Source organism: Pempheris klunzingeri, chromosome 5, assembly GCF_042242105.1.
Source record: "Pempheris klunzingeri isolate RE-2024b chromosome 5, fPemKlu1.hap1, whole genome shotgun sequence".
Lineage (NCBI taxonomy): Eukaryota > Metazoa > Chordata > Actinopteri > Acropomatiformes > Pempheridae > Pempheris > Pempheris klunzingeri.
The window spans coordinates 3,144,424-3,157,321 of NC_092016.1; the positions used below are offsets into that span (position 1 = coordinate 3,144,424).

At 43.5% G+C, this 12,898-nt stretch overlaps 1 protein-coding gene across 4 annotated transcripts in view; it reads left to right on the forward strand.

Moving 5' to 3' along the window:
* The first annotated feature begins 3,879 nt into the window (after positions 1-3,879).
* sin3aa (SIN3 transcription regulator family member Aa) overlaps positions 3,880-12,898 on the forward strand; it is a 138,037-nt gene continuing 129,018 nt past the window's right edge. For 3 of the 4 annotated variants that reach the window (XR_011584303.1, XM_070830005.1, XM_070830007.1), the window contains exons 1-7: positions 3,880-3,977; positions 8,470-8,686; positions 8,984-9,166; positions 9,728-9,834; positions 11,657-11,951; positions 12,042-12,290; positions 12,628-12,780. Coding sequence is in view for 3 of the 4 variants with exons in the window: in XM_070830005.1 (XP_070686106.1) it covers positions 3,880-3,977; positions 8,470-8,686; positions 8,984-9,166; positions 9,728-9,834; positions 11,657-11,951; positions 12,042-12,290; positions 12,628-12,780 (1,302 nt within the window). In the remaining variant the exon portion in view is untranslated. Of the gene's footprint in view, positions 3,978-6,551; positions 6,627-8,469; positions 8,687-8,983; positions 9,167-9,727; positions 9,835-11,656; positions 11,952-12,041; positions 12,291-12,627; positions 12,781-12,898 lie in introns of those variants that run through there. The other variant, XM_070830008.1, reaches the window with a different exon arrangement.

A 12,898-nucleotide genomic window follows, 5' to 3' on the forward strand; every position in this document is an offset into this window, starting at 1 on the left:
TCGGTTAAGACCTCATGAGTAGTGCAATACTTTTGTTTGTATGTTGTTGTTTTTTTTTGTTTTTTTTATTACACAAATCATGTTTTAGCACTTTTAAAGAACTCTTCCCAGCGTGTGCTCTGAGAATAGTCACCGTGGCTAAAGGATGGGATGACAAAACAAATTAAACAAAGTAATTCTGTAGGTCTACTTATGATGCTGGGATTACTTGATTGTTAAATTTAGCTTTGCTTAAATTTAAAAAAAAGTGACGTTCATCTGCTTTATTGGGACAAATTGAGGAGCTTTTACAGAGATTTAATGATGAATAGCTGAAGAAGCATGCACAAATCTGTGCCTACACCCTATAAAGTCCTTCTTGGGCACTTAAGAGTCAGAAAAGTATATTTTCATTATCATTGTGTTGTTTTTTTTTTTTAGTTCTACAGTCTGTGGTTGTAGTCAGTGCTTTCATCTGGTCCCAGTATCTTGCCATTATTATAGAGAACATGTACAAAAAAAAACTGTCTGGAGTGTCTGTGTCATACGTTGCATTATGTTGTTGCCGGGTGAAAAAAAAAAATGTGTTCTTTACTACAGAATTCATATTGAATTTGCTCGTAGTGAAGCATTTTTAAGTCTGCCATCCTCATGCACTCTGATTTTAGAATTATTTTTCCTTTCAATGATGGACGCAAAATGTGCCCTATTTTATTTTTCTATTGTATTCAACAACTGTTTTCATACGATTACCCAGGTTATACAGTTATCTACATTAATTTTATATTTGTTCTATTATAACCTATTACTTTATCATTCGTATGACTATTGAATCAAGCTATACTGTATTAAATACAAACTATGTCGACGCATATGTTTGTGCAGGTGTGTGTTTTTTGGCATACTAAGCTGATTTAGCAGCTCTACCCTGCAGTTTCCTCGAGAATGTAAAGCTTCTTATTCTCCAGTCAAGAGTTTTCTTGTTCGTCTTGTACACGATCATAAATGTACCAAGACCTCTTTTCAGAAAGGCATGAAAAATAAAAGGTAAAGGACAGAAAACACGGAGCGGAGAGTGTCACTAAAAGGTGAGCAACACAATCATTTGTTTTAATAAGCAACTTAAAAAGCTGCATTAATCAATATTTTTACACTAACAGTGGGTCAAATGACAGAATTATGACCCAGTGCTGCACGTCCCCTCAGCTCAACACTACATTTTAGTGTCTTCCAGCTGGTTGTTTTGGTTTTTCGGTTCACTCTCACCGCTCTTAACCTCATGTCCTGTTGTAGTAAGCAGCTGTTGAGCAAAAGAAACTCAAAACGCACTGCACACTGGGTGGATGTGGCTCAGGAGGTAGAGCAGGTTGTCCATTGTTATACAGGTTCGATCCCCACCCCTGTTGGTGGAGACCAAAACGGAGTGAAAACAAGCGAATATCAAAGTATATTTGTTGTGATTGCAGATTCGTGCAGCCAAAAAACTCAACAAACACAATTTTATAGAATTAGATCAATGGGATATTTTAAGGTTAAGTTATTTATATGAAAAATCAGAAAACAGGTAAGTTAGTGGAGAGACGCAGCAAAATAATGATGCTTCCATTTGGTGCAAGAGGAGTCGGAAATGAGAGAAATTGGTCTCAATAGTACATAAGGATGGATCTCCAGGTTTGGTAATGATGACCGGTCACCTGCAGCAGGACTATCCCGCCAAAACCGCTGCGTACGCTCAAGAAATCCGATGTATTTAGGTCGACTGTGGGGTTTACTGCCACACCTGTGTGAGCTTTGCAAGCAACAGCAGCGAGGAGGGAATATCCACAAAATGCTGTGTACTCCCATTATGCTGAAGCACTGCAACCATGAAGCATGCTGGGAGCTGGATTCAGCAGCGTCTGGGTATTTCTCTTTCAGCAACGCTTATTTTTGGGTGTGGTGTGACGTCCTCGGGGCAAAGTGATGCAGCAGCTTACTGAGAGCAAGATGCATGTTAATATTGATCTCATTTAATCCTGAAGCTAATCCCATGTTTTCTGATCGTTGTCTCTCCTTTAGCAGCATTTAAGAATGAAAAACCCCTTTTATGTGTTTGTCTGACAGTTTCCTCTCAATCGCAGCTGCCGTCCATCATCAGCCTTCAAGACAGTGTTGTTGTATTTCACGTCACTGCATCACAGGCCCTAAATCCAACAAATGATGACAGACTCAGCAATGAGAACCATTCATTTGAGATCCAAGAGCTCTAATCATCTTTACCGCATCAAACAAAGATGCTGAAACCAAGAAAACATCAGTTTAGGACTGAGTTTAGCCTGAAAACATTTGAAACATCACATATTAACCACGTGAGACGAAGCATCTCTGTGATCTTGAACAGCTCTTTGGCAAAATCAGCAACAGGATCTGCAACTTTTTGGTTCTGCGTGGAGATTTTTTCAAAGATCTGTGGTTGGTTGTAAATACTGACCGTGAGAATGGCTGAAGTTAGAGTCCCTGGGCAGGATTTGGATTAAAAGTTACAGTGATAAAAGGTGACAGAAGTACACAGGACTTTTACATTTACAAATAAAAACAGGTATAACAATGTAAAAGTACCTTGGTGCAAGTAAATGTTAAAATATCTTATACTTATAATACAGAAACAACCCTTTTAAAGTGTTTTATTATCTTTAATCATTATATACTACCTTATATTTCTATATTGATACAGGCAAACACTAAATATCATCTCTGTATGATATTATATATTAGTCTGGTGTTGGCTCTTTACTTAGACTGGACTTGCTTTTGCCTCCCAACTTTGTTTTAATTGTAGAGCTGAGATTTTTTTTTTACTTTAGTTTCATATTTCTTTTTTTTTTTTTTTTTTTTTTTTTTTACTTTCTGTTCTTGTTTCTGTCTTCATGCTGAATTTTTCCTCTCTGGATCATTCGAGGCTCGTCCCGTTCTACCTTATCTGATATATCTCACTAGATTATATCTGCTTCATTAACATGTTAACAGCAGGACAGGGTAGCAACAGATTACATGTGACTGGGATTATGTAACCTGATTACAAAAACCAAATAATCAGATCAGAAATTAGAGATAAATCATAAATAGATTATACTTACATTGTCATGGATATTTGATTACATCTTTAAGATAAAGCGATTTTGAAATTCTGATTTTTTGCATCAGCAACTAACACGGCACGCCTGTAAACGTTAATACCAGCATATTTTTGTGAGGGTTGTATGATTTGAAAAGGCTTATATGCATTTTATTTGCACTGAAAACATTTTTAGATGTTTAAAGATGTCAAAAAACAATATTTGAGGTACTCAAATTGTTGTAGCTGCGTCCATTCTTTAGTATAAACTGCAGTATTTTGACTGTTTGAGTTAGAAGAAATCCAAAAGGAACTTTTTAGTAATCCAATATATGACATTACTAATTCAAAAAATTGTTAATTAATAAAATATCATTTGTATTTATTAACTGACGACATGTAAGAGTAGCTTGACCCAATGTTGGTTAAAGCATTTTGGGGCTAATTTGAACCACTTATATGTGTTTATGTTGCTGAGAGGTTCACTTATAACAAAGCATCACATTCGTTTTCTGTGTAAAATCTGAATCTGCCAAGTTCACAGCAGCTCCAGCTGCCAAACAATGCAGTGGAGTTAAGAGTGCAGCGCAGCAGGAGAATAAAAACCCAACAAAGTCCAAACTTCTTCAGTCCAGAATTTGAGTAAAAGCCTTTAATGACCTTCCACCACATTTCCTGGTAACCTCCTGTCAGTGGAAACACGCTAAACTGGGATATTAATCCTGCCTGCGCAGGTTTGGATCCAGTGGAGACACTGCTGCTCCACTGGAGCTCCCTCAGCTTTAGCGGGTGATATTCAAAATAAAATGACGTGGATTGTAGTGTGCGCCAATGCCGACGGAGGGGGGCGTCTCCAACTATTTTGTTACAAACACGAATCCGGAGTAAGGAGTCTTTTTCCTGGGTATGTAACAGCTGGTTAAACTGAATAATATCCACGGTATTGCTGCTAGAACAAGCGGGCGATTGTTTATATCGAATCGGGAGGCGTCCAGGGTTCTGTGGTGCCTTTTTTTGGGTGTTGAAATGAATTGCAGGGGGGCTTTTTTTTTTTTATGGTGGTGAACGGCCACAGAATAGCCAGGAACATAACGCGGTAGATGTCCAAATGTGCAGGACGTCATTTTGTCGGCTGGTAAACAGCCTCCCGGGCTGCGCGCTGATCATCTGAGGCATCCCGCTGTCTGGAAGTGGAAACATTTTGTCTGCAGCGTTGTGTGAGCATGTAACGCTAATGGATCTGTGAGGAGGGAGGAGGAGGGAGGGAGGGAGGGAGGAAGGGGGGAGTTGTTGTGGTGAGACAGGTTAGACATTTTACTCCCCATTATTGAAGTAAACAAAGACTGTGATTTGTTGGGAGCTGTCGGCGGGGCTCTGTGCAGGAAAATGGGGCTGCTCGGGTGCGTTTTTAGGTGTGTGGTAACGCGGGGGAATGGCGTGGCTCCGCCGTGCCGAGGTTCCCAACACAGCGACGCCGTAGTTCCCGTTTCGTTTGACTTTGGCATTGTTTGGTAAGGGCAACCGGATCCGCTCCTGCTGCCTAGAAAGAGATGCAGCAGGCCCCCACTCCCCCGTGCCCACCGGCGCTCATGCAACAACAACAACAACATAAAAAAAAACAAAAAAAAAAACCCATCAGTTACCAGATGATGCATTTAAGTGCCGTGAACCTTTTGTTTGGAGAGCGCAGCCTGCAAATACGCACGTCGACCGACGCGGAGTGCACGGGCTGGCTGGTCCTCCTGCACCGTGAGGCTGGCTGGTGTTGTGTGTGTGTGTGTGTGGGGAGGAAGGGGGGGGGGTCTCCACAGCCCGCACTGCGTTGTCTTGCATGCTTTTTGCGTAAAACTTGAAAAGAAATACTTGTTAAGCTGCCACCACACACTCACTCAATCCATTGTGCGTTTGGAAGCATTCAGACCAGGCGCGTTGTTGTGCCAAATGCTGGTTTTGGACTGGAGCGCATCTTTCGCAAGAGGCACGCAATTATGTGGGGAAAACCAGTCGGGGGTAGTGGAGTACTATATGTGTGTGTGTGTGTGTGTGTGTGTGTGTGCTGCAGCCTACGGTCGCTGCTGAGTCCTCCGCCCGGGCTGGAAGGAGGAATCCCGGGCTGGTGTTGCAGCTCCGCCTGTCGTGGGCGATGGTTTATTTTGGAAGTTCCACCTTTTTGGGATTTGTAATGACGGTCGCACGCGGTGATTGGCTGACATGTCCACAAAGAGGAGGGACACTCGTGCAAAGGCAGGCTCCCTCCCACAAAGTCACGTGTTCGCAAACTCCAGGAAGTAGATCTGTAGATGGATCTGAGTGCATCCAATACATGGATAGATAGACAGCCAGCCAAGGACACCCAAACTTTAAAAATAACCAATGATAATTAGCTTTTGTTGCAAGTGCGGTGCATTCCGTGGATTATGTTATATGGGTGCAGCAAGGTGAATTGTTGAATATATAAGTGTTTGAAAATCTATATGCACACAGTATGTAGTAAACACAAGGCTGACTAACTAACTGGGCAAATCAAAAACTGCCCCATGACCCCAGAAGTCCCAGGTTATTTTTTCCTAAACTGATTCCCTAAATATTTGTGAAATTGCACCACTAAAGCACAATGCATTATCACACAATCTTGCAGAGGAGCCTTGTGTCAAAACATGGTTTTAATATCTACTAATTGTTTTAGGATACTTTGTGCAAGATGTTATGAAGCTGCTATTTATAGTATGCTGTGTGCTTTGTACTCAAGGGGACCCAACTGTGGGCTTTCCCCCCCCCCAGGGATCAATCAGGCCATAGATAAACAAGTGTACACAACACAGTACAAAAAAAAAAAAAAAAAAATCAGATAGGGTTATGGTTTTGTAAGGGTGTTTATTCAGCAAGACAGATAAATAGATTTGAGTGCCATAGAATTTGGATGTATGTTTACAGGAGCCTGGTGCAATACACTATAATTAAAGTTATTACTATTGTTATTAACACATGGGGAGGGAGTGTGTGTGTGTGTGTGTGTGTTGCAGGAGAAGGCACAAAGTTTTTATTATTACAGGAATACAAAAAGGGTTCCGTAGGAATACTCTGCAGGAAAAGAAAAAACACATTGAGCTAACAGTGTGCACACATAATCCAAGCGGGACTCTTCCCACCGCTGGCATTGTCGCGCTTCAAGTCAAAATGGGCGTGCTTGGTTACTGTGCGATAAAGCCTTGATTGACAGCTGGTCTCAGCCAATCCGGGTCACTCTCCCCGCCCACCTGCGGGGCATCTGCATGAACTGACCAATAGCGCTCCACGGGGGCGGGGCCACACCGTGTAAACTCCGCCCCCTCCAGAGCTAACCGAACGGAGATTGTTTTCCTCTCTCGGGGAGATTTTCACTTTGCAGCCCACTGCTTGAATTGTTTATTTTAAAATAAATACAAAAGATAAGTTGCTTTTAGCGCACAGGCCACTTTGGTGTCGTTTCCAACTAGAGGTGTAGCGGCTAACCCACAAATAACGGATTATCAAAGCATCATTCGGGATCTTCGGCTTGCCTTTAAGGAGAGGGGTGAGTTCATTCAGCAAGCTAACACGGCTAGCTACATACCAACCGCTAGCAGCCGTTTTAAGTACACCACACGGGGAATCGACGTTTCTTTGCGGGTCACTCACTCGTAACTAGACCCGATACGAGTGCTCTAATAAATCCACATCTAATTTAAGCTGTTTGAGCAGCAGCGGACCAGATCGCTAATGGCTAGCTGCATGTGCTTCCTTGCTAGCCCTCTCAGACGGTGGGCTACTCATGTTGTTTACATTAGCTAGCAGCTAACTGGCAGCTCACAGCTCCTGGCGACAAAACAACTTCTCGACGCACTTAATTGTGCGGGGAAAACCCCCCGCTTTTCTACACTTTTAATGCGGCTAACGTTGGGCAGCCAGCCGGCTAACAAGTCAGCCACTTTTCCTGCTTACCTGCTTTGAAATGGAGCGTAATGTGCCTGCACTCCTGCGCCACGCTCTAAATGGCGGGCGTGGGGGGAAAGCGTCGTGCTGTAACTCGAGGTCGGTGCTTGTGTTGCCAGGCCATAAAGGGGATGGTGAACCGCTGCTGTCGGCTCGGCTAACGGGCTGTTAGCATGTAGCAGGCGTGAGTTTGTGTTGGCCACCAAGCTTAACGCTGCTGCACCGAGTGGAGCTTTTATCTGTGAGCACCGCAGCCTCGCTTTCTTTTGGCCGCGTTAAGGGCGAGACTTTGCCGGCTGCGGCTCCCGCAAGCACCCGGGTGCACCTAAGCTGTGCAGCCATTGTGTCACTTTTTTGCAAAGGTTTGCCGGGTTCTGCAGCCGGATTTCTCTTCCCCCGTCGCTGGGTTTCTTGCACATCCTCAACGACAGCACTGTTCATTCACATAGCAGGGAGTTGTTGCTGTCTTGAGGAAGTTGTGAATGGCAGACGGACTCCCACGTTCCCACAGCACCTGTTTGTTGCACCGTGACGTAGCCCGTCCGTATTTCATTGGCTACGGAGGCTGCAAGTTTTACATTCAGTGCATGTGAACATTCAGATGCACTGAAGGTGTGTTTCCCATCATAAGGCATCGCTTTAGCACTGAGTGAGCGCCTCACTTCGTTGACAGAATAAGAAAAGCATTGTTTAGTGCAATGCAGCATTGTGGCTCCTGCAGCCTGTGTTAAGCCCAAACTGTAGGTTTGGTATCTGCACGAGCTCTGATTTGTTGAGATTTCATTCAGTTTTACTCCTTAGTGAACGAAAACTGCTCTTTATAACCAGAAAGATGAAATTTATAAAAGAAAGAAAGAGATCAGTTGTGCAAAAATTCACCAACTAAAACAGGTAGTCAACACAAACTGTTGTTTCGGTGTGATTTGTCCTGTATGTTCTCCCCTCCAATCTGCTCGTGCACGTACGTTTCCTCCACCAGGGATGGAGCTGCAGGTTTGGTGCTCTTCAGGAGGCTCTGTGCATCTGCAAGCTCAAACAAAATCAGTCTGCAAAAGCACACACAAACTTAAATCCTCTGTCAGTGTAACTTTGGCGTAGTTCCTGAAAAACATCCTAAAAGTATAAGACAAACAAAAACGGACATGATGCCCTATCACATGTTAGTAACTCTGTAAACCCTCAGGCGTCTATATGCCGGCTAAAAGCTCTGGTCGTTTCATTGGCTGTATGGTGAGAGACCATGTAATAATTTTCTTGCTAAGCCAAACAACAGAAGTGGCTAGCTGGCACCGTGTGTGTCCATAATTCACAGACGAAGCAAAAAGATTATTGCCATATGTTCCTCAACAAATCTGAATGAAATCTAGAGGCTGATTTAATGGGGTTTGATAACTTGTCAGAGATCTGCCAGTGTGAAATAAAGTCCATATGCTTCATATTCCCAGGTCTCTCAGCTCTTACGAGTATGAGTTCATAATGAAGCGGCGACTGGAGGATCAGGAAACGGTTTTTGCGTCCCAGCAGCGGCGCCTCGCTGGCAACGCGGAGGCTTTCCAGCATCGTGTCCTGGCCCCTGCTCCAGCTCCAGCTGTGTATGAGGCCGTGTCTGACAACATGCAGCCCACAGCAGGCGTCCAGTACTCCGTCCCCCAAGGATACCAGGTACGCTCTGCTGGTGCACTGCTGATTTTGCTTTAAGCTGTCTGTTCTTTTAGAGTTTAAACCAGGTCAAATGCTGCAGCTTTAAATCACTTGTCTCTTATAATTTTAACACCTGTCTGTGGTGCCTGTCACATACACAGAAGCTCTGTTGTTTTCTTTCTGTAAGCCGTCTGCATGTTTCACCTTTGCTGTATTCTAATTGTATGTGATGACCTAAACGATTATGACAAGGTCACAGTGCAAGCCATCGTTCTCCTGGAGATTACTACGTGGTTATAAGCATCTCCGCTCTCCCAGGTTCCCACCGTGGCCCAGAACAGCGGCGGGCATGGGCACACTCCGAGTCCAGCCGTCCATGGTGGGTCCCACCACCACAGCCCGGCAGTCCAGTCCCATGGGCCCTCAGTGATGTCGGGGCACGGCCACACGGCTGCTCCTCAAGCCTCCGCACAGGGCCAGCAGCAGTTCCAGAGGCTCAAGGTTAGTCAGCCTGTTTTATTGTGACCGGTCCTTACAGATGTCACGTCCCACGTAAAACCTGCAAATGTCAAGGAGCTTTCATGACGAAGAAGTTTGCAAAAATAAATACATGACATGTTTGGGAAATGTGTGTATTTTTAGCCCATTGAATGTTTAATTGATTGGTTGCTTGCTGGTAGTTTGAGCACATTTTCTGGTTAGTTAAACAGCTGGTTCACCAAGTCACAAAAAAAAAAAAAAACTCATCAATTTCCCCCCTTAACCTTAATTGTATCTAACCATGCAGAAACATTTAACAAAAAGTATGCTGAAGTACACAGCATTTAATTAATGTCTGGGTCCAATTGTGAATTATTTCCTGCTTTGTTCTTAATGTCTGTTAGGATTTCAGAATGCGACGGTGGACTTAAATGGCCATTGTTGATTTATACAGCTCGTTACAGCTCTCTTGCTGTAAGCGTGTTTGGTGTTTAATACCAGAATCAGGGCACTGCTGCCAAGAACAAATGTAGAAGATTGGCAGATTGATGAAATTGACTTTCCCTCTTCTGTTTCCTGAAGGTGGAAGATGCTTTGTCCTACTTGGACCAAGTGAAACTGCAGTTTGGCAACCAGCCTCAGGTCTACAACGACTTTCTGGATATAATGAAAGAGTTCAAGTCTCAAAGGTGAGGCCAATGTTTGGTTTTTATTAAAAAAAAAAAATACTGTGAGTTATTAGGATGTACGGCCTTACAGGTAACATTTCTTATTATTCTTATTTCTTAACCTGTCAGTCATACCTTGGACAACAGTGTCATGGTACAGCTAATTTGCACAATGAAGTACTAATAAAATAACTAACAATTAGCCTGGAAACTCAGAGAAGCTGAAGGACAAACTAATATTTGAAATGCCTCCACAAATTTCAAGATGCTTTTAAGATGAAATATCATCTAAAGCTTGGGTGTTGGACTTTTACATATAAATAAACGTCTTAGACTTAGACTTTTCTTTATTGATCCCCCATAGGGGGAAATTCACGTTACAGCAGCAACAAGTAATAGAAAAAAAAGAATAAAGAAGACAACAGTAGAAAATAAGCAATAGAAAATAAATATATGTTGTAATGACAAATAAATATTTACTCTATGGACATAAATGTCTGTTAAATTTAAACCCTCCCCAATGAAGTTCACACAGTGTTGATTAAGCTGGTCACTGAACGGTAAATCTCTGATGTGCGGTATACTAAACTTTTTAAATCTGGTAGAGATGTATTTTACGTCATTCGGTGATGATTGGTTTGCCACAGCAGCTACGAGAAAAGTTTCTCCAGATAAAAAAGAACCTCGGGGGGAAAAAAGACAGCAATCAACGGCGAGGACAAACACCGTGTATAACCACCATCAGATCAGCTGTAGGCAGCCGACATAAGCAGTCACTTACAGTGTTTCATTGCTCTCACTGCCATAAGGGGAAGAGAAAAGTCCTGCATCACAAGTTGTGACCAGAACGGTTTCCATGTGTTCCAAAAATCACAAAACGTTGTTGAGTAGTGTTTCAGTTTTGGAAGAAGTAATAATACATTTTGTTTGCCTCCATAAAAATGACGCTTACAATCCCCATTTACTGAGTCTGTTATCCCCGTCACAGACGGCAGCTAAAAGTTGTTTTGGCTGCCATCTGTGACAGAACAATCTAAAGTTAAAGGGTACAAGCTGCTCTTTGTTTGGTAAAACTCTTAATGCCATACACTGCTGGCTGCTTTTGAATGCACTCTGTCACATCCCAGGTATAGCAGGATGACGGTTGCGGCAGCTTTTGTCAGACTGGGAAAATATATGTGGAGGAAATTGCTTCTTAATTATAGAGATCTAACCAAGAAATGTAAGTTAATGTATTCTATTGGAAACTTAAGTCAGAAAGACGACGTAAGATTGTTTTTTCTTTGAAACGACTGCACATTAAAGCACTCCTCCACGACGGCTCATCAATAATGGGTTTTTTTTTTTTGTTCAACAATGCTTGCTTTTCCACAGTTAATAGAATTATTTTGCCATTTTGTGAATGCATTTATGCATTGCTTTGTTCAAAAGCAGTGCATGGGTCTAATTTTAGTCACCCTTAAAGCTGTTAGTGTAAGGACGCACCTGAATCCATAACGCAGTCTAAAGGTAGTTTTATGCCGTTCTTAATAAGCTCTATAGCTGTGTAGCTGACATTTTCCTCCCTGAAAATGTGACTGTTTATTTAAGCTTGACTCATTTCGATGGCACGAAGTGGACGACAGATTATCGTAACAGCAATGAACTGGTTAAATCTTTGGCGGACCTACACCTTCACTAACCAAACTTTACAGACTTGTTGAATCAGTAACTTTTCTGGCCCTTTTGTTGTTGCAGTAAGGAAAGTTGTGTTTGGTTTGTACCGATGTTTTAAAACGGTTACTCTCAAATTACAGGAGTGACTGACAGAATGATTTGAAATCCCGTCTTTTTCCTCCCCCAGTATTGACACCCCCGGAGTCATCAGCAGAGTGTCACAGCTCTTCAAAGGTCACCCTGACCTCATCATGGGCTTCAACACCTTCCTGCCGCCGGGCTACAAGATCGAGGTCCAGACCAACGACCTGGTCAACGTGACTACGCCAGGTCAGATCCACCACATCACCCCGCATGGCATCTCAGTCCAAAACATCCCCATTACAGGAGCAGCTACCCAACATCAGGCCCCGCTCCCATCTGCCGCAACCACCTCCACCCCGCCCCTCCTGACGCAGCCCACCCCTGCCAAGATGAGCAAGGTGAGACACAAGCAGGGACGTAGAAAACAAATGTGTTATTTTCATAAACATAAACACCCCTAAAACCTTCAATGATATGGCCCTTTTCAGCCTCTTCAGCCCCAGGCCTTGACACCCAGCAGTCAGAGCAATCCGTCCATCCCTGCCTACACCTCTCCTCGCTCCCCGCCCATGCAGCTCCACCCGCCGCTCAGCGGGACCCCCACCGGGCCACCCATTCAGAACAACCAGCCTGTGGAGTTCAACCACGCCATCAACTATGTCAACAAGATAAAGAACCGCTTCCAGGGCCAGCCCGACATCTACAAAGCCTTCCTGGAGATCCTCCACACGTACCAGGTGAGCGCCAACGGAAACCACTGAGGATACTTTGGCAAAAAGTCGGGTTGTGGCTTAAAAACTTGCTGCCGTGACTGAGAGAGCCTGTTACTGTTTGTCAGCCCTAAATACCTTGTATATAATGCGCAGTTATCGACTGGCCCATGTGTTGTGTTTACAGCCACTGAAGAGAAATACACACAGGCACTGACTGGAGCTATGGTCAACCAGCAGTAGTGATATTTATATTTAACATATATATTATACAATTAGTGTGAGGCCACAGAATTTTGCTTTGTAACCTCTCATATCATATCATCAAGTGACTTGACAGTAAACTTGTCTTCATCCACTACAGAAGGAGCAGCGTAACGCCAAGGAGGCTGGTGGGAACTACACGCCGGCTCTGACGGAGCAGGAGGTGTACGCTCAGGTGGCGAGGCTCTTCAAGAACCAGGAGGACCTCCTCTCAGAGTTCGGCCAATTTCTCCCTGACGCCAACAGTTCGGTGGTGAGCAGACTCCTGATATGCTGGATCTGTAAGGCTTTGGGGGGAGGTGTGGCAGCCGGGGGAAGATGAAAAGTTGTGTGAGGAGGATTAAATTCCACCAAATATTAAGGAATCCTAC